This window comes from Rutidosis leptorrhynchoides, chromosome 2, assembly GCF_046630445.1.
Source record: "Rutidosis leptorrhynchoides isolate AG116_Rl617_1_P2 chromosome 2, CSIRO_AGI_Rlap_v1, whole genome shotgun sequence".
Lineage (NCBI taxonomy): Eukaryota > Viridiplantae > Streptophyta > Magnoliopsida > Asterales > Asteraceae > Rutidosis > Rutidosis leptorrhynchoides.
The window spans coordinates 588,073,965-588,093,628 of record NC_092334.1 but is presented as its reverse complement, the minus strand read 5'-3'; the positions used below and the strand labels follow the sequence as shown (position 1 = coordinate 588,093,628).

Genomic DNA, 19,664 nt, shown 5'->3' with positions numbered 1-19,664 from the left:
TCAGACCCCCGCCAAGAGGCACAACAACGGTGGAAACCCTAATCCCAACAACAACACCAACTCCAACCCGAACTACAAGGGAACCCTACCTCAATGCAAGAGGTGTTACAAACACCACACTGGGTATTGCAATGTTGTTTGTGAGAAATGCCAACGGGCTGGGTATATCGGAAAAGACTGCAAGGTCACCACATTGAATGGGAAGCTGAACACCAATGGGCCGAAGAAGTGCTACGAATGTGGACAGACGGGCCATTTCAGAAATGCGTTCCCAGACAAGCGAAAAAACGGAGGACCACCCCGAGGTAGAGCCTTCAATGTTAATGCAAGGGATGCACGCGATAACCCCGACTTGGTGACAGGTATATTCACAATCAACAATCTTTTAGCTTCTGTCTTGTTTGATACTGGTGCGGATAGAAGTTATGTATGTAGACATTTTTGCGATAAGATTAATTGGTCATTAGTCCCGTTAAAAGAAAGTATGCTTGTCGAGGTCGCAAATGGAAAACTTGAAAAGGTTGACCATATTAGTCGTGGAGCTGTTATCAACATAGCTGGTGCAGATTTCGAAATTTACTTGATACCTATCAAACTGGAAAGTTTTGACGTGATCGTCGGTATGGATTGGTTGAGCAAGATAAAGGCCGATATTATTTATGGAGATAAAGCACTTCGCATACCACAAGGAGATGGTGAACCACTGGTTATCTATGGAGAGAGATGTACCTCGAAGATGAACCTCATTAGTTGCGTGAAAGCGCAAAAGATTATGAAGAAGGGTCGTTTTGCTGTCCTAGCACATGTGAAAGCGGTAGAAACTGAGGTGAAGAGCGTGAACGACGTTCGAATTGTGAACGAATTTTCTGATGTCTTCCCAGAGGAATTGCCTGGATTGCCGCCGCAGAGAGCCGTAGAGTTTTAGATTGATTTAGTGCCAGGAGCAGCACCTGTAGCTCGCGCACCTTATAGACTCGCACCTTCCGAGATGCAAGAATTACAGAGTCAACTACAAGAGCTGTTAGACCGAGGATTTATTCAACCAAGCTTCTCGCCTTGGGGCGCACCTGTGTTGTTTGTGAAGAAGAAGGATGGATCCTTCCGTATGTGTATCGACTACCGTGAACTCAACAAATTGACAATCAAGAATCGGTATCCTCTTCCATGAATTGACGATCTTTTTGATCAACTACAAGGATCGAGCGTTTATTCAAAGATCGATTTGCGATCCGGATATCACCAGCTGAGGGTGAAGGAAAGTGACGTGATGAAAACTGCATTCAGAACCCGTTATGGTCATTATGAGTTTCTCGTGATGCCATTCGGTTTGACAAATGCACCTGCCGTGTTCATGGACCTCATGAATTGTGTCTGTAAGCCGTACTTGGACAAGTTTGTTATCGTCTTCATAGATGATATCCTCATCTACTCTAAGAGCGAAGAAGAACATGAGCAACACCTCCGATTAGTGCTTGAACTCTTAAGACAAGAGCAACTTTACGCTAAATTCTCCAAGTGTGAATTTTGGTTAAAGGAAGTACAATTTTTGGGTCATGTTGTAAGCGACCAGGGTATCAAAGTTGATCCCGCCAATATTGAAGCCATCAGGAAGTGGGAGACCCCTACTACTCCGACACATATTCGCCAATTCCTAGGTCTCGCCGGTTATTACCGAAGATTCATCGAAGGATTTTCTCTGATTGCGCGTCCTTTGACCGCGCTGACTCACAAGGGCAAGAAGTTCACTTGGGAACCCGCACACGAATCAGCATTCCAAACCTTGAAGAAGAAGTTGACCACCACACCTGTAACATCCGTGTTACATCCGTCCCACATCGGTTGGAGAGGAGAACGAAGCACGCCTTATAAGGGTGTGGAGACCTTTCCTAGCATGACGCGTTTTGGGACCACAAGAGCAGCAGATCCCATGAGAACTCTGCAGTTAAGCGTGCTCAGGCGAGAGCACTACTAGGATGGGTGACCTCCTGGGAAAGTGTTTCTCGTGTGTGGTCGCCAAGAAAAAGCCGTGCGCCTACGGGCAAAGCGGACAATATCATGCTACGGGGAACGTTTACCTGGGATGTTACAGATGGTATCAGAGCCAGGCCCCGGACCAAACGTGCACAGCGAGGACGCTGTGTCCCATTAGGGGGGAGGATTGTAACATCCGTGTTACATCCGTCCCACATCGGTTGGAGAGGAGAACGAAGCATGCCTTATAAGGGTGTGGAGACCTTTCCTAGCATGACGCGTTTTGGGACCACAAGCGCAGCAGATCCCATGAGAACTCTGCAGTTAAGCGTGCTCAGGCGAGAGCACTACCAGGATGGGTGACCTCCTGGGAAAGTATTTCTCGTGTGTGGTCGCCAAGAAAAAGCCGTGCGCCTACGGGCAAAGCGGACAATATCATGCTACGGGGAACGTTTACCTGGGATGTTACAGCACCTATCCTATCACTTCCTGAGGGCAGTGACGACTTTGTTGTTTATTGTGATGCATCGAAGAGTGGTTTTGGTTGTGTACTGATGCAACGATCAAAGGTTATCGCTTACGCCTCCCGTCAATTGAAGATTCACGAACGGAACTACACTACTCACGATCTTGAACTTGGAGCCGTTGTCTTTGCGCTCAAATTGTGGAGACATTATTTGTATGGAACTAAGAGCACTATCTTCACCGATCACAAGAGTCTCCAGCACATCTTTGATCAGAAGCAACTGAATATGAGATAGCGTCGATGGATCGAGACGCTCAACGACTACGATTGTGAACTCCGTTATCACCCTGGCAAGGCCAATGTTGTAGCTGACGCTTTAAGCCAAAAGGAGAGGACGACACCTCTTCGTGTTAGGGCTCTGAACATCACCATTCATTCGAACCTCAATAGCCAGATCAGAGTAGCCCAAGATGAGGCTCTCAAGGAGGAGAATATATCCCAAGAACATTTGAACATACTTGTCTCTCGATTCGAGGTTAGGGAGTCTGGACTCCGATGTTATGCCGGAAGAATTTGGGTACCTTATTATGGAGATCTACGGAACCTGATACTTGATGAAGCACACAAATCGAGATATTCGATTCATCCTGGAGCGGGCAAAATGTACCACGACCTTAAAGAACAGTATTGGTGGCCGAATCTTAAGAAGGACGTTGCAACTTATGTTGGGAAGTGTTTGACTTGTTCGAAAGTTAAGGCCGAACATCAGAGACCTTCTGGGTTACTTCAGCAGCCAGAGATCCCACAGTGGAAGTGGGAAAGGATCACAATGGATTTCATTACTAAGCTGCCGAAGACGGTGGGCGGATACGATACTATTTGGGTTATTGTTGAGCGCCTTACCAAATCTGCACACTTTCTAGCGATGAAGGAAACAGATACGATGGAAAGACTTGCTCAGTTATACATCAAAGAGGTTGTATCTCGTCATGGTGTACCTTTATCGATCATCTCCGATCGCGATCCTCGTTTTGCTTCTAGATTTTGGTGTTCTTTGCAAGAAGCCATGGGAACTCGTCTCGACATGAGCACTGCTTATCATCCCCAGACTGACGGGCAAAGTGAACGAACGATTCAGACCTTGGAGGACATGCTGCGTGCATGTGTCATTGATTTTGGAAAGGCCTGGGAAAGACATTTGCCACTCACCGAATTCTCCTACAACAACAGTTATCACTCTAGCATTAATGCTGCACCTTTTGAAGCATTGTATAGCCGTAAGTGCCGATCTCCTATTTGTTGGGCCGAAGTAGGCGAAAAGCAAATCACCGGACCCGAGGTAGTCCACGAAACCACGGAGAAGATTGCTCAGATCCAAGCTAGACTTAAGACTGCCCGTGATCGTCAGAAGAGTTATGCCGATCTTAAACGTAAAGACTTTGAATTTAACGTTGGTGATCGTGTAATGTTAAAGGTTGCACCTTGGAAAGGTGTGATTCGTTTTGGAAAACGTGGAAAGTTAAACCCACGATACATTGGTCCTTTTGAAATCTTGGAACGTGTTAGACCCGTTGCATACCGTTTGGATCTACCAGCACAATTGAGCTCAGTTCATCCTACCTTCCATGTGTCAAACTTGAAGAAGTGTCTTGCTGCACCGGAACTTATCATACCACTTGAGGAACTTACGATTGACGACAAACTCCACTTCGTGGAAGAGCCTGTTGAGATTATGGATCGTGAGATCAAAACTTTGAAACGCAACAAGATTCCGATCGTTCGAGTACGATGGAATGCCAAACGAGGACCTGAGTTTACTTGGGAGCGAGAGGATCAAATGATGCGGAAGTATCCTCACATTTTCCCGACTCCTCCATCTACCTCAGCTTAAATTTCGGGACGAAATTTTCTTTAACAGGTGGGTAATGTAACGACCCTGGAATTTCCAACGTTTATTTATTAATAATTATTATTATTAATACGTGTGATTAAACGAATGTATGTTATTACATTTACATGTTGCCATGATTGCCCGAACTTGACTTTAATTGCTCGAAACGTCTTTGTGACACCCGGAACTTTCACGAATGATATTTTTAGATATTATTTACATTCATGATTAAATTTATTAATCATTTTAATTAACTAAGGCTATTAGTTAGTTACTTGGGCTTTAATTGGTTTAACTTGTGATTTATTTGAACTTGGACTTTGTTAGTGTAATGGACTCATGTTATTGGACTTCCAAGCCCAACCGACCTTTTAAGTGGATTAACTAGCCCACTTAATCATGTAAGTACCATTTTAAACTCTAACTAGTTAGTTATGAACCTTGGAATCTAGTTAGCAACTTATCCCCATGAAACCCCCTCTAATAACCACCTTTTATGAGCTTTACCATGCATGGACCATTGAACACTCTTCTCCCCCCCTTGACCCATGAAACCGTCGGCCACCCCTTGTAGAGGAAGTTTTATTTCATTTTTTTTATTACTTCTACTTACTTCTCATTCATTCTCTCATTCAAACACAAACACACACATATTTGCTTTCATTTTTCTCTCCTTTCTTTCTAAAGATTGTAAGTAACAAAAACATTCTTCTCTCTTCTTTCCTTGCCTTAAAACCGTGGCCTTTCACCTCTTTATCATCATCATCTTTTATTACTTGATTATTATTTACTTACTTGTAATTGTTAGTTGTAGTTGCTTACTTTGTTGTTGTTGTTCTTTACTAGTTACAAGATCAAACTTACTAGTTTGATTCTTCATTCATCTTGTATTTACAAGAGCATTTAAGAACATAAACTTACTAGTTTATGTTCTACTTTTAAAGTTTCAAAGACTTAAGTTCATGTGTTGTGGAAAACATACTTGAAGTTCATGAAGTAAACTTTAAAGTTTACTTTCTAAAGATCAAACTTTGGTTTGAATCTTTAAAGTATGAACAACCATGAACAAATTACATGTTTACTTAGTTACTTCTTCATTTTATGCACTTTAATTTCATGTAGTTAGTTTATATGATCAAGTACTACAAGTTAGTCTTGATCTCATATCTCTTGAACAAATTAAGTTAACCTTGAAAGTTCAAGAACACACAAATAAGTTTTCTTTAAATATAACTTTGGATCTAGACTTTTGAGTCTTGGATCTTCAAGATCAAACTAAGAACTATGTTCTACTACTTATGATCTTGATTAGTTAGTTTACTTTCAAGTTTGTAACTTGTTATTAGCTTTAAAGTCCATGTATGTGTTAGATCTAAGACTTTGATGTAACTTTGGTTCATCAAACTTCATACAACTCTTAAGTGAGTTGTGCTTCATGTCTTAGACTTGAACTTGGGTTATGATGGTCAAGACTTGGTTAAGATGATGTAGATACATCAATGAGTTGTACACTTGAAGCTATATGTGAAATGTCCCGTTCTTATTGATTAAAAACGTTCCATATTAATTGATTTCGTTGCGAGGTTTTAACCTCTATATGAGACGTTTTTCAAAGACTGCATTCCTTTTTAAAACAAACCATAACCTTTATTTCATAAATAAAAGTTTAAAAAGCTTTACGTAGATTATCAAATAATGATAATCTAAAATATCCTGTTTACACACGACCATTACATAATGGTTTACAATACAAATATGTTACATCGAAATCAGTTTCTTGAATGCAGTTTTTACACAATATCATACAAACATGGACTCCAAATCTTGTCCTTATTTTAGTATGCAACAGCGGAAGCTCTTAATATTCACCTGAGAATAAACATGCTTTAAACGTCAACAAAAATGTTGGTGAGTTATAGGTTTAACCTATATATATCAAATCGTAACAATAGACCACAAGATTTCATATTTCAATACACATCCCATACATAGAGATAAAAATCATTCATATGGTGAACACCTGGTAACCGACAATAACAAGATGCATATATAAGAATATCCCCATCATTCCGGGACACCCTTCGGATATGATATAAATTTCGAAGTACTAAAGCATCCGGTACTTTGGATGGGGTTTGTTAGGCCCAATAGATCTATCTTTAGGATTCGCGTCAATTAGGGTGTCTGTTCCCTAATTCTTAGATTACCAGACTTAATAAAAAGGGGCATATTCGATTTCGATAATTCAACCATAGAATGTAGTTTCACGTACTTGTGTCTATTTTGTAAATCATTTATAAAACCTGCATGTATTCTCATCCCAAAAATATTAGATTTTAAAAGTGGGACTATAACTCACTTTCACAGATTTTTACTTCGTCGGGAAGTAAGACTTGGCCACTGGTTGATTCACGAACCTATAACAATATATACATATATATCAAAGTATGTTCAAAATATATTTACAACACTTTTAATATATTTTGATGTTTTAAGTTTATTAAGTCAGCTGTCCTCGTTAGTAACCTATAACTAGTTGTCCACAGTTAGATGTACAGAAATAAATCAATAAATATTATCTTGAATCAATCCACGACCCAGTGTATACGTATCTCAGTATTGATCACAACTACTATATATATTTTGGAATCAACCTCAACCCTGTATAGCTAACTCCAACATTCACATATAGAGTGTCTATGGTTGTTCCGAAATATATATAGATGTGTCGACATGATAGGTCGAAACATTGTATACGTGTCTATGGTATCTCAAGATTACATAATATACAATACAAGTTGATTAAGTTATGGTTGGAATAGATTTGTTACCAATTTTCACGTAGCTAAAATGAGAAAAATTATCCAATCTTGTTTTACCCATAACTTCTTCATTTTAAATCCGTTTTGAGTGAATCAAATTGCTATGGTTTCATATTGAACTCTATTTTATGAATCTAAACAGAAAAAGTATAGGTTTATAGTCGGAAAAATAAGTTACAAGTCGTTTTTGTAAAGGTAGTCATTTCAGTCGAAAGAACGACGTCTAGATGACCATTTTAGAAAACATACTTTCACTTTGAGTTTAACCATAATTTTTGGATATAGTTTCATGTTCATAATAAAAATCATTTTCTCAGAATAACAACTTTTAAATCAAAGTTTATCATAGTTTTTAATTAACTAACCCAAAACAGCCCGCGGTGTTACTACGACGTCGTAAATCCGGTTTTACGGTGTTTTTCGTGTTTCCAGGTTTTAAATCATTAAGTTAGCATATCATATAGATATAGAACATGTGTTTAGTTGATTTTAAAAGTCAAGTTAGAAGGATTAACTTTTGTTTGCGAACAAGTTTAGAATTAACTAAACTATGTTCTAGTGATTACAAGTTTAAACCTTCGAATAAGATAGCTTTATATGTATGAATCGAATGATGTTATGAACATCATTACTACCTTAATTTCCTTGGATAAACCTACTGAAAAAGAGAAAAATGGATCTAGCTTCAATGGATCCTTGGATGGCTCGAAGTTCTTGAAGCAGAATCATGACACGAAAACAAGTTCAAGTAAGATCATCACTTGAAATAAGATTGTTATAGTTATAGAAATTGAACCAAAGTTTGAATATGATTATTACCTTGTATTAGAATGATAACCTACTGTAAGAAATAAAGATTTCTTGAGGTTGGATGATCACCTTACAAGATTGGAAGTGAGCTAGCAAACTTGAAAGTATTCTTGATTTTATGAAACTAGAACTTTTGGAATTTATGAAGAACACTTAGAACTTGAAGATAGAACTTGAGAGAGATCAATTAGATGAAGAAAATTGAAGAATGAAAGTGTTTGTAGGTGTTTTTGGTCGTTGGTGTATGGATTAGATATAAAGGATATGTAATTTTGTTTTCATGTAAATAAGTCATGAATGATTACTCATATTTTTGTAATTTTATGAGATATTTCATGCTAGTTGCCAAATGATGGTTCCCACATGTGTTAGGTGACTCACATGGGCTGCTGCCATGATGAACATCAAGCACCAAGACCACCGGAACCCTTTTAAACTTACTGTTTCTGTCCAAAAGCTACTGATCTGATGTTTCTGTAACAGACCAGTAGACCTGGGCTGTTCTAACCTTGATTTTTAGATAGAACTTTTTGAGTAGATAACTTTTCATATAGGACTCGTCTTAATCCGAGTTACGGTTTAGGATTTATGGCCCTCCGATCGTCACTATGTCCTTTAACGTTGTGCAGAAATTTCTGACCTACTCGCACTTAGACCGTCGCCACGGTTAAACGAAGACGAGTTTGATTCTGTAAATTTTATCACACTTAAGGGACTCATAGACGGAGCCATGGCCACTGGTCTCACCTTAATTCAGTAAGGGTAGAGGCCGTGGTGACTGACTGAAGTCAGACTTTTTTTTAAACTACTTTCATAAACGAAACCTACTTTACGCCTTTTGTTTAATGATGATTGATGATGACCCTTAAGACCTTAATTACATAATTTTAAACCTATTAAGACGATTTACTAACTTAGTACTATTTGACTTAGGTTGAGGACCTCAGACCGTTTACTTGCACACCTTTCCCGACTACTACTTTACCGCTACATATCATTGTGAGTTATAGCATTCCCTTTTTACTTTAACTTATTTTGGGAACTGAGAATACATGCGGATTTTATGTTTTGCATACTAGGCACGAGTACTTAAACTTATATATGTGTGGGTTATACAACGGCATAAACATTCCCTTTAGCTCGGTAACGTTTAATCATCGGTTTTTGAACCGTGAACGCGAATCTTAGATATGGATCCATAGGGTTTGACATTCCCACTCGGGCTAGTAGCGCTAGCATTTAACGAGTGTTTAATACTTCGTAAACATACGCACTTGCCAAGTGTACTTTCAGGGGGTATAAACGTTAATTTAGTTACCAAGTGCCCACGGTTAACATATACTTTATCATACTGTTTTGAAACGCTCTTTGTAGCACTGAAATCTCGTGGCCTACCTTACATACTGATATACTTAAACTATAGCTCACCAACCTTTGTGTTACCGTTTTTAAGCATGTTTTTCTCAGGTGCTTGAGGTTAGCTTCCGCTGTGTACTAGTCGTGCTGTAGACACCCGCTGCTTAGAGTTGTCGTCGCATGAACTACTTTATCTTGCATTCATACTTTATTACTTTTGAACTATGACTTGTAACGACCATTGTGGTCACATACACTTATCATTTGCTTCTACTTAGTAAAGCATGCTTTTGAAATGTAAAACATTTGATGTCGGTTATGACATCACCTTTTTATCGTGAATGCAACTTTTTTAATTACAGCATATAGTACTTAACCTTGTAATGATCCTGTTGTTGATGGTCCGTACATGATGATTTAGTACGGGGCGTCACAAAGAGCATCTAACCAAGCACTACAAAGATTGATTTCCTTACCAAAATCTGCTAAAAATTGTCCCAATTCTATAACATTATTCAATAAAAATTGTTATTGCAACTCAAGCAACCAAGCAACTCGAAAGCATGCTGATCAAAGCCACAACCCATGTCGATCAAAGCAAAAATGAGAATGAAAACAATATAGGGTGTAAGCCCAAACTATATTATGATGAAGTATGGAATTACCCCTTAACCAGATTATTCTACAAATACCTGTTTGGAAAAACTTCAAATTCAACATTTCGAGCCAAATGAATCTCAAGGCCTTTGTGACATGACTCTAAAGCTCAATGATTTTCAATGAAATAATCTTCATCAATACGCTGTAGATGTAAATATATAATAAGTTGTTGGAAAAAAACTCAGAATCAAATGAAATGGTCAAATGTAATTGTTTATACAAAGACTCACCCCGGCATAGTTCTAAATATAGCAATTTAGGAAGCTATAGGCATTACATATAGAATTTGGGCAAGCATCAACTTGTTCAACCCATTTGAGATGAATAACAACCCAAATACCCACATTCATAAGAATCTGGGTCAAAATTCTATGGCTAAAACTATAACAGTATACAAACACTATCAAGGTTAAGAAGATTTGACAAAACTGCCATCCGTCATGGGGATGTTAAGCTGTGTATTTTCTGAACCTAAAATATAATGTTTAGAATAATATATCATTTAATAAGTGTTATCTACATTCAAATTACATAGTATTAGATGACAATCCGTACAAATAAAGTACATGAGTCACTTTGTATTTTATAATGAACAAGTCATGTTGAAGTTGGTTTGAATGTATTACCTTGTATCCATTTTCCTGCTTTGCTTAGCTATTGTTCTGATATCCTACAACCATCAAGGACTTTTTCATTCGATTGTTGAAGTTGTGGTGTGATTGGTGATTTCCATGACAAACCTAAAATTTTTTCAATAATATTCAATTTGATATTGATTGTTTATGAATATGATCTTAAATACTTTTAGATGCCATAGTAATAATTTTCGTAGTTTGGGCGAGGGTAGCAAACAACTCAAGCTTTTGAGGTGTTATTCGAGCTGGAAACCGAAATCGAGCTAAAAAGAACTCGGAATCAAATTCATATTTAGCTTCTCAAACTCCATGTGACTATAAAGAAAAATATGAAAGTTACAAAAATTCAAATTTATATCAAGTTACTTAAGCTCGAACTAAACTCTGACATGTTCAGGTCAAACTACATCAAGATTAAAAATAAGCCTTAATTTAAGCTCTAATTAACCTTTGCTTATTAAATTTCCTAACTTACGCTGAAGTGGTCAACTCGAGTTTAAGCACACTCCATATTGTTATATCCTGGTGTGAGTATAGATGAATTACTATTGGTGATATCATTGAGAAGTGAAACATCTGACATAGATTGACCATTGCGTTTTGAACTTTGAGAATCACAGTTAGCATTAGTTATCGGGCGACGTCCTGCAAATGGTAACATAGTTATGAGACATTATATTACAGTGTAAATGATCCCTTTGTAGTATATCGTCCAAGTGATTGTCTTTCATGACATCAAACCCCAAAATATACATGACTTTATTTTATAATCTTCTATTAGGAATTTTATTAAACACCTGATGTACATAGTAAATTATTTTATATAATTGAAGGAACTACAATTCTGAAAATCAATTTAGCTTACTATTAGTGAAAATTATAACCTATAACTCAAACATGAATCTATATATTTTGTAACTTTTCTAATTCTGAAACTTGTATCTATATTATTTCAAATTGAGGCTGTTATCAGTAGTATTACACTAAAGTTTATATCAAAATTACAATTCTGAAAGCTAATTTAGCAAATTATTAGTAGAAAATGGAACCATAAATCCATTTACTGTGTGACTTTTCTGTAATAAATCCTTTATTACATAAATTGAAATCTTAAATCCATTTACCGAGTATTAACAAAATGAACGAACGATAAACTACATACCTGATCGAGATTGATTACGGAATGAAGATGAATTGACAATAGGTAGAGGACGGTTACTTCAACGCGATTTGAAACCCTTATCCGGATATTTTGATCGGTTCCCACAACCCACAGTCCCACACGATGAATTTGAGCATAGCCATTAACCGATAAATGATGAACCAATTCGTTAAATTGGTAAACCGATAAATGGTAAACCCTAAATTGGTAAACCCTAATCGGGCTATTGAATGCAGTAGATGTGTGTTTTTGGGGAGATGTAAGATCTTCAAAGATAACATTGATAATCATCATCAGAAATCACTCGCTATAAGATTAAAAAAATTGATGGACAATGGATCGATAAACATCATTCATATTATTTGAATTGGACTATTGTTAAGTAAACAACCGATTGATTGATTGTTTGATCGAAACATGATCGATTCAAATGATCGATCCGTTTGTCATACACATGAATGTAGAATAGTCGATTGATCTAACCTGTTTAACATATTTGATTCTAATCGCCGGTATTAGATTCGAACGACATCCATCTGAATTGATGATGGTGTTGTTTGAAGGAGATTGGAGATGGTATGAGAAGGTTTGTTTGAATCGTGGCAGCCCTTGTGGATTGCAAATGAACTGTTCTGGTGAAACCCTTATTTTTATTGGTGACTTCCGCTTTTTTTTTTTTACTAAACAGGGTTAGTTTAGTCCGTTTCGCTGTGAATCTTTCCCATATCATGTGATTTGAGAATTTTTTTGAAATGAATGGTTGTGATTAGATGATTAGAAATTAATGGATGGCTAGGATTGAAAGTTGATGGGATTTGTCACTCAATTGTGTGTTTACTTTAAGTATAAGAGAGATAATATGTTGTGAAAACCGTTTAGTCTAAATGTGTCGGGAAGTGGTCAAACATTTTCGCATTTGGGACTTTTTGGGACAGCAGCCTGTCCAGGCCCTTTTGCGCGCCGCGCGGGGTCATGGGGCGCCGCGCCATTTGCTGTACAAAGAATTTTTTTTTTATTCCGCATTATTGGTTGGTTAACGGGTTGGGTTGTTACATTTATTCAAGAAAACGTTGCATTCACAAAACCATCATCATGTATCTATTTTGACTGCATTGTCAACGGAAGTATTATTGTAAACTATTATTTACGGTGATTGTCTATATATAGAAATCATCAGATGTCGAAAACCTTGGATTTAAATATTCATTATGGTATACCTTTTCCAAAGAGTGCAATGTTTATAAAACGTATCATATAGAGGTCAAATACCTCGCAATGAAATCGATGAATGACGTATTCGTCCATATGGATTTTGAGCGATCGTCACAACATTAGATAAAAATAACAGTATAAAGTTATTCAAAAAAGAATTGAATATTTATTTCCTTTAGTGACCTCGAATTTTATGAGGAAAGAAAGGAAAACTAAAATAAGAAATGTGGGAACCTTCTATTAGGGGAGGTGATTCTCACACACCATTTTATTATCCATATACATCTTTGTCCCATAAAATCACTGTTATGCCTCTAAAAAGTTGAACTTATATTATTATTATAAATATAATTAAGGGTAAAATGGGTAATTTGATATACATGGATCAAAAAGTGGTGTGTGAAAATCATCCCCTTATATTACTAGGAAAATAAGATTAAAATAAGTTGTTGTCTTTTTTTTTCTTTTCTTTTTAAATGAATTCTCTATTCTCTATTTTTAAATTCTAGAACACAAAAATTCATTTCATTTCCTTTCTAAAAATAAATTAATTTCCTTAAACCGGACCCATCACCGAACACTCCTTTAATCATTACAGTACATTTTTTGTTTTTGAGTTCATCCAATCCAAATTCACATTCTTTGACAAATAAATATCCAAACAGTTTCCATACTGCCCACGTGACACTCTATCTGGCACGTGAAAACCAGATCGGATCGTAATGCAACCCATCTGTAAAACGAATATCCGAGTTGCCAATTTTGACGCTTCTTCCACTCTCATTCGTTTCCCTTAGAAAACTAAAAACATTCTCAAACCCCCCCTAAATTTATTACAATCCTTATCATAAACCCTATAACAATATCTTCACCAATTAATTACTTCTAATGATCAACTTACCCTAGAATCCTGTAATTGTTTTTCGATCTATTACAACTTCTGGTACATACGATTAAATTCGGAAGATGAAATTGAGTCTCGTATTGAAATTAGGGTTTGGATTGATTATATTATTAGCTTTGAATTTCAATAATCAGTGGCAGTATGTAGAAGCAGCTCCTGTTGGTTCTAGATCGCATAAAGAAGCGTATGTAACTCTTTTATACGGTGATGAATTTGTGCTTGGAGTTCGTGTTCTTGGTAAGTCAATTCGTGATACTAAAACGACAAGAGATATGGTCGTTTTGGTCTCTGATGGTGTTTCTGACTATGCTAAAAAACTCATCAAGGTCAGGAATCTTTTCATTCACTTGTGTTTAATTTCATTTTCGAGTAGAATTGAAGTTATGTGTATGAATTTGGTATTTGCAATAGGAATTAGAGCTTAAATAGTTCAAAATTGTATCTGGTTGCTAGAATTCGAAGTATTTAAGTTGCAGCAGAGATTTTTATGATTGTGTAATGATAAAGTGGCCAGGGGCGTCATTATATGTAACAATTATGCGTGATGTTCGTTTAATGTTACTTGATAATGTTACTGCAGCTAGTTTCTAGTGAAGTAAAGGATCATCAAGAGTTACAAACTAACTCACCATAATGGTCTTTTACATAATAAACATGATAACTAATGCACTTTCTCTCATTTATTAGTCACACTCGTTCTGTTCGAGATTTGAAAAGAAAAAGATGGATCCTGTAGGTTGAATTCGAAAAATATGAGTAAATGAAAGTGGTGTGCTAATTAGTTTTGTTGTGAAGGAATATACTTTATACGGTTCTACAGCTTAATATTCTTTATCTCTATCTCTATAATCGTATCATTGCATACTAAATATGTTTTTGTGAATTGTGATTATCTTGGCAGGCAGATGGCTGGATTGTGACGCCAATCACGTTATTGGAGAACCCTAATCAAGTGAGACCAACAAGATTTTGGGGTGTGTACACGAAGCTGAAGATATTCAACATGACTGATTACAAGAAAGGTAACCCTGTTGTTTATAATAAGAAGATTAGTTGATCATTTTTGAAAGTTTTGACTACAACTACATTACCCAATCTGCCAAAGGCAGGGTATGAGTTAAAAGAAAGAGATTATTAAAACCACGAGTTATGTAGCAATTACTTAACACTGGATTTGACATGACTAACAAATTTCTGATTTAAACTTAAATGAAACAAAATGAGTTGTACAAATGTAAATACAGACATTTTATCCTCAAATTTGATTGATATAATATTAAAAAAGAAGATAAAGCTATGCTTAAGATGTAATAGTCGTGGAAAAGGAAAGGTCTTGATTGTTATCAGATGTGTTAGTGTGTTAGACACCTGATATGTCGATTTTCCAGACTCTGAATGTTTGATTTTATGCTGCATCATAAGTTTTTCAACTTGCTTCTGAAATAATTATGAGTTACTGCAGTGGTGTACCTTGATGCTGATACAATTGTGGTCAAGAATATCGATGAATTATTCAAATGTGGAAAGTTTTGTGCCAACTTAAAGCATTCTGAGAGGCTCAACTCAGGTGTTATGGTAGTTGAACCATCTGCAGAACTTTTCAATGATATGGTTAGCAAAGTGACAACATTGTATTCGTACACCGGAGGTATGTTTACGTGTCTAGCTTGAAATCTTGGTATAGGTGTCTCTATTAAGTAGATATGCGTGGGTTTGACAGGTTGAGTAAAGGGTCGAAATGGGTAACTTTTGGTATGGGAATTTGGTCATCCTTCACTGACATTCTCTCGTTACTTATTTAGGTGACCAGGGTTTTCTTAACACTTATTATTCTGGATTTGAGAGTGCACGTGTGTTTGACCCCGAAGTTTCTGCTGAAGTGTTAAACTCGAAACCAGTTCCGGAGATGGAAAGGCTATCTACTCTTTATAATGCAGATGTTGGACTTTACATGCTTGCTAACAAGGTAATCTTTGTGCATCATTTGTAGTAAATAATTCAGGTAAATAGGCCTTTTTCCTTAGTTTGGGGCTTGTATGAAAGTTATATGTTCTCAAACGAAATATTACTTTTATGATCCTAAAGAGCAGAGGTCTTATTTTTTCTATATATTGAATACGGTTCATATGCAGTGGATGGTAGATGCGAAACAACTTCATGTAATTCACTATACACTTGGCCCTCTTAAACCATGGGATTGGTGGACAGCATGGCTTGTGAAACCTGTAGACGTGTGGCAGGTATTATTTCATTTGATTCATGATATAGCTAATAGAGGTTTAAAAGTTCATTATATAGCTAAGATTGCAAAATCTATATTATTTATAACAACAATATTATTATAGTTTTTAAATTATAATGAAAATGATTTTTTTTTTTTTTTTTTTTTTCTTTTCATTTTAGCTATTTTAATTTTAAAAACTGTTTAGAGATGAAATGCAATCTCATTGGCCCATACAGAATTAAAAGGGTTAAATTTTCCCCCTATATTAATTATTTCATTTCTAGCCCCTATGTTTCTTCCTTTCTCAACTGATGGTACAAATCAACTCTTGTCACGTTAACATGACAAAAATTATGTTTAATGACTTGACAGAATATTAGAGACCAACTAGAAGAGACCCTTCCAGGAACAAGAGGAGGCAGAAATCCGCGCGATGAATTTCTAGTCAAATTTTTGTTCCTGCTTCCAGTAATCACTTTGCTTTTCTGTTACTACCGCTCTTTTCTTCAGGTTAAAACTTTCAAATCATGATATCCTATTTATTCTATATGAAAATTATATTATCACTATATGAATCTTAATTTTCTTTTTATTATTTATGTTTGATTCAGACCCGTTCCCTATGTGATCATGCTCGGCATATATACTACAAATTCAGATCAGGGGGTACTCTTTCATATTCTGCTGTATCTTCATCTACCATCAATTCTAATCAACAGGTGCCTCTCTCTTACTTTGTCCTTTTATTAATTTGATTAAGTATTGTAGTTGGAAAATGTTGATCTATTTACTTTACGTATGGATTTAATGAAGCAAAAGTCGGTCCAAATGTAATTCAACGCACAAAACCATTTATATAAAGAGTTAGATAGTTACTACCATATTATACTTTTTGTAATCATATGTGACACTACTATATATCAAGGTTGCAAAACTCGCTAATCGGGGAGTCGGGACTTTGGAGGTAGTAATCAGCAACTCGGGGATTAATCAGATTGGATATTTTATAATAATAAATTTCAAAATTATATTTGTAAATATAGAAGAAACTATAAACATAAACATAACAACACAACAACAACAACAACAAAACCCAATACCACATAAGTGGTGTATGGGGGAGGTGAGATGTAGACGATCCTTCCCCTATCCGAGAATAAAGACAAGTCATTTCTTCACCCAGAGTGAAACACTCTCAAAAGTAGAGAAAGTCATCCCTCTCTCTATTCGACAGATAAAGAGATTGCTTCCGAGAGGACCTCCGGCCTTTAAGTAGGAAAAAGTTTAAAATAAAAATAAAAATAATTAGACGCCATGAAAATGGTAGAATCAAATTTCCATGGTTTTAACTCCTGCCTGGAATTTAATTTAGGCTCTAGGAGTCAGTCAAGTCGCCAATAAATCGACGATTGATGTCGACTCAATAGAGCCGTAAACTGTAACATAATTGTCTAAAAACATAAACATAATCGTTCATTTGTTCAAAATCTAAAATTCTAGTTTAAATTCATATTGAAATGTCGACCAATTTTGATTTTAATCAACTATGACCAACAAATCTGATTATGACCCATTAACCATTAACCGACGTTGACCGATTAATTAAACGAATTTTGAAATATCGGATCGGTCTTTCTTAAGGAGGAGTAGTCAGGGATTAATCATCTGGGTTTTTTATAACAGTGCTATATATATTATATATAAAATTTATAATTTTAGTTTCATGTCAACCCATTCCTGTTTACCAAAAAACCCCATTTTTACAGGCCCCTTACCCATATGTCCTTTTGCCACTTCTACCATACATGCCTGTGTGTTTACTTACACAAGTGTCTTTTGTAGTTTTCAAATGGTGCACATGCAAAGGTTCCTTCTTTTCTTGGTGGGGTTTCCGTATTCATCTGTTTCCTGGCTGCAGTAGTGGCCCTCGCAGTTGGTGGTTCGGTTGTACCTAGTCAAGTAAAGCCATGGACCGGGTTGCTCCTGGTATACGAATGGACTTTTACCGTTTTCTTTCTGCTTTTTGGAGGTTATTTACATCTAGTATACAAATGGGGGAAATTGGTAGCAACTCAAGGAGGATCCTCTCGTCCTGGAGCTTTAGATTATGATTCTGAAAAAGGTTAGTTCTTTATTTTAACCATTTGTTTTAGAAACTATATTTAGTCGTGACACCAATTTTATCCATTTACTTTAAATTGGTCATTAGGATTTAGGACTGTGTTTCATTTCAAATGGATAAAGTGAGATCTACCCATTGATGTTTTGACAGATTGTCGGATCTACCCATGTTGCTATCCTATAATAATGATTCACCCTAAAACATTAAACTTGTTTGGTCATGTAGGTCATCAGCGACAAGTGTCTTGTGATGCTGCAACGTGGTATTATGGGCTAGGAATGGTGTTTTTGGCCATTGCTACCCCTTCAGTGCCTTGTCTTATGGGGATTACTGCTTTGTTTTCAAGGTACTTTCAGAATAGCAGTTGTGTTACAATTTCACACCTATAAAATTTATTAGAAGTTGCAATGATCAGTTAATAGTGTTTAAACATCCATATCATGCTTTTGCTTATTCGATTATTTAGGGGTCCAATAACCAGTTTCATACTGATTACCCGTGAAACTTTTTACACAAAATTTCAGCTAGTCATTTTATTTCTAATCATCGATTTCTGAAATAAAATAATCAGGATTGCCAAACCTTCAATCATTCAAGTATTTGAAGTTTTATGACTGCAAACAGAAAAAGTTTACCATAAACTTTTACCCACTGCAGAATTTACTATTTCTGAAGAATAACTTTTGGAACTCATAATTAAACACCACAAAAATTGGTCACTTTTGTGTAAGATATTTTGGATGATTAATTTCAGCTGTTAATTTGCATCAACAGGTTAGGTTTGATGGTTGTGGGAGGTCTGATATTTGCAGCTTTCATGACTTATGCATCCGAGCACCTTGCCATTAGGTCATTTATGCGTGGCCTTGAAGATAGGGATACATCAAGAACAAGGAACTCATGTTTTTTATGCTAAATGGATTTTGAAGTTATAGTGCAAGTTATTTATTGTTGTAATTGTAAGTTAAAATACGACGGAATATTGTTACAGAATTGTGTTTTTTGACGGAACTTTGTATTTAGTAATGCTGATCTATAAAACCCCTGTTCCGCGTAAATAATTCCACTTTTAATATATATACTTTTTTCGGCCCACTTTCTTTGACATCGAGTTTTAGGCATGGGTTTTTGAGAAACGGTAAAAAGGTAAAAGTAATTATCCATATTTTGAAGTAAACACTTATTTTAGAAATTATTTAAATCAAGGCTCTATTCTCGAATTTTATAAGTAAACACTCAACCATTAAACTAATTCTGTTATCACCAACTAATTTCCCCTCCTTAATTCTAAGAGAACACACGTGCATTGCATGTGTTACTAATTGCTTGTGCATCTCACGTGACTAACTTGATCCATAACAATATGAACACAATCTGCAACCATGATATAGCCATTAGCCATAAACAATAACATCGGAGCCTAACCTTG

General features: G+C 36.1%; 1 protein-coding gene across 1 annotated transcript; it reads left to right on the top strand.

Moving 5' to 3' along the window:
* Positions 1-13,795: 13,795 nt before the first annotated feature.
* On the top strand, positions 13,796-19,293 carry LOC139893303 (inositol phosphorylceramide glucuronosyltransferase 1). Its single transcript, XM_071876465.1, has 10 exons — positions 13,796-14,215; positions 14,791-14,911; positions 15,352-15,537; positions 15,692-15,855; positions 16,022-16,129; positions 16,486-16,623; positions 16,725-16,832; positions 17,956-18,235; positions 18,461-18,581; positions 19,010-19,293. Exons 1-10 carry the CDS (start codon positions 13,952-13,954, stop codon positions 19,149-19,151), a joined length of 1,632 nt encoding a protein of 543 aa, XP_071732566.1. The 5' UTR covers positions 13,796-13,951; the 3' UTR covers positions 19,152-19,293.
* The last annotated feature ends 371 nt before the right edge of the window (positions 19,294-19,664 follow it).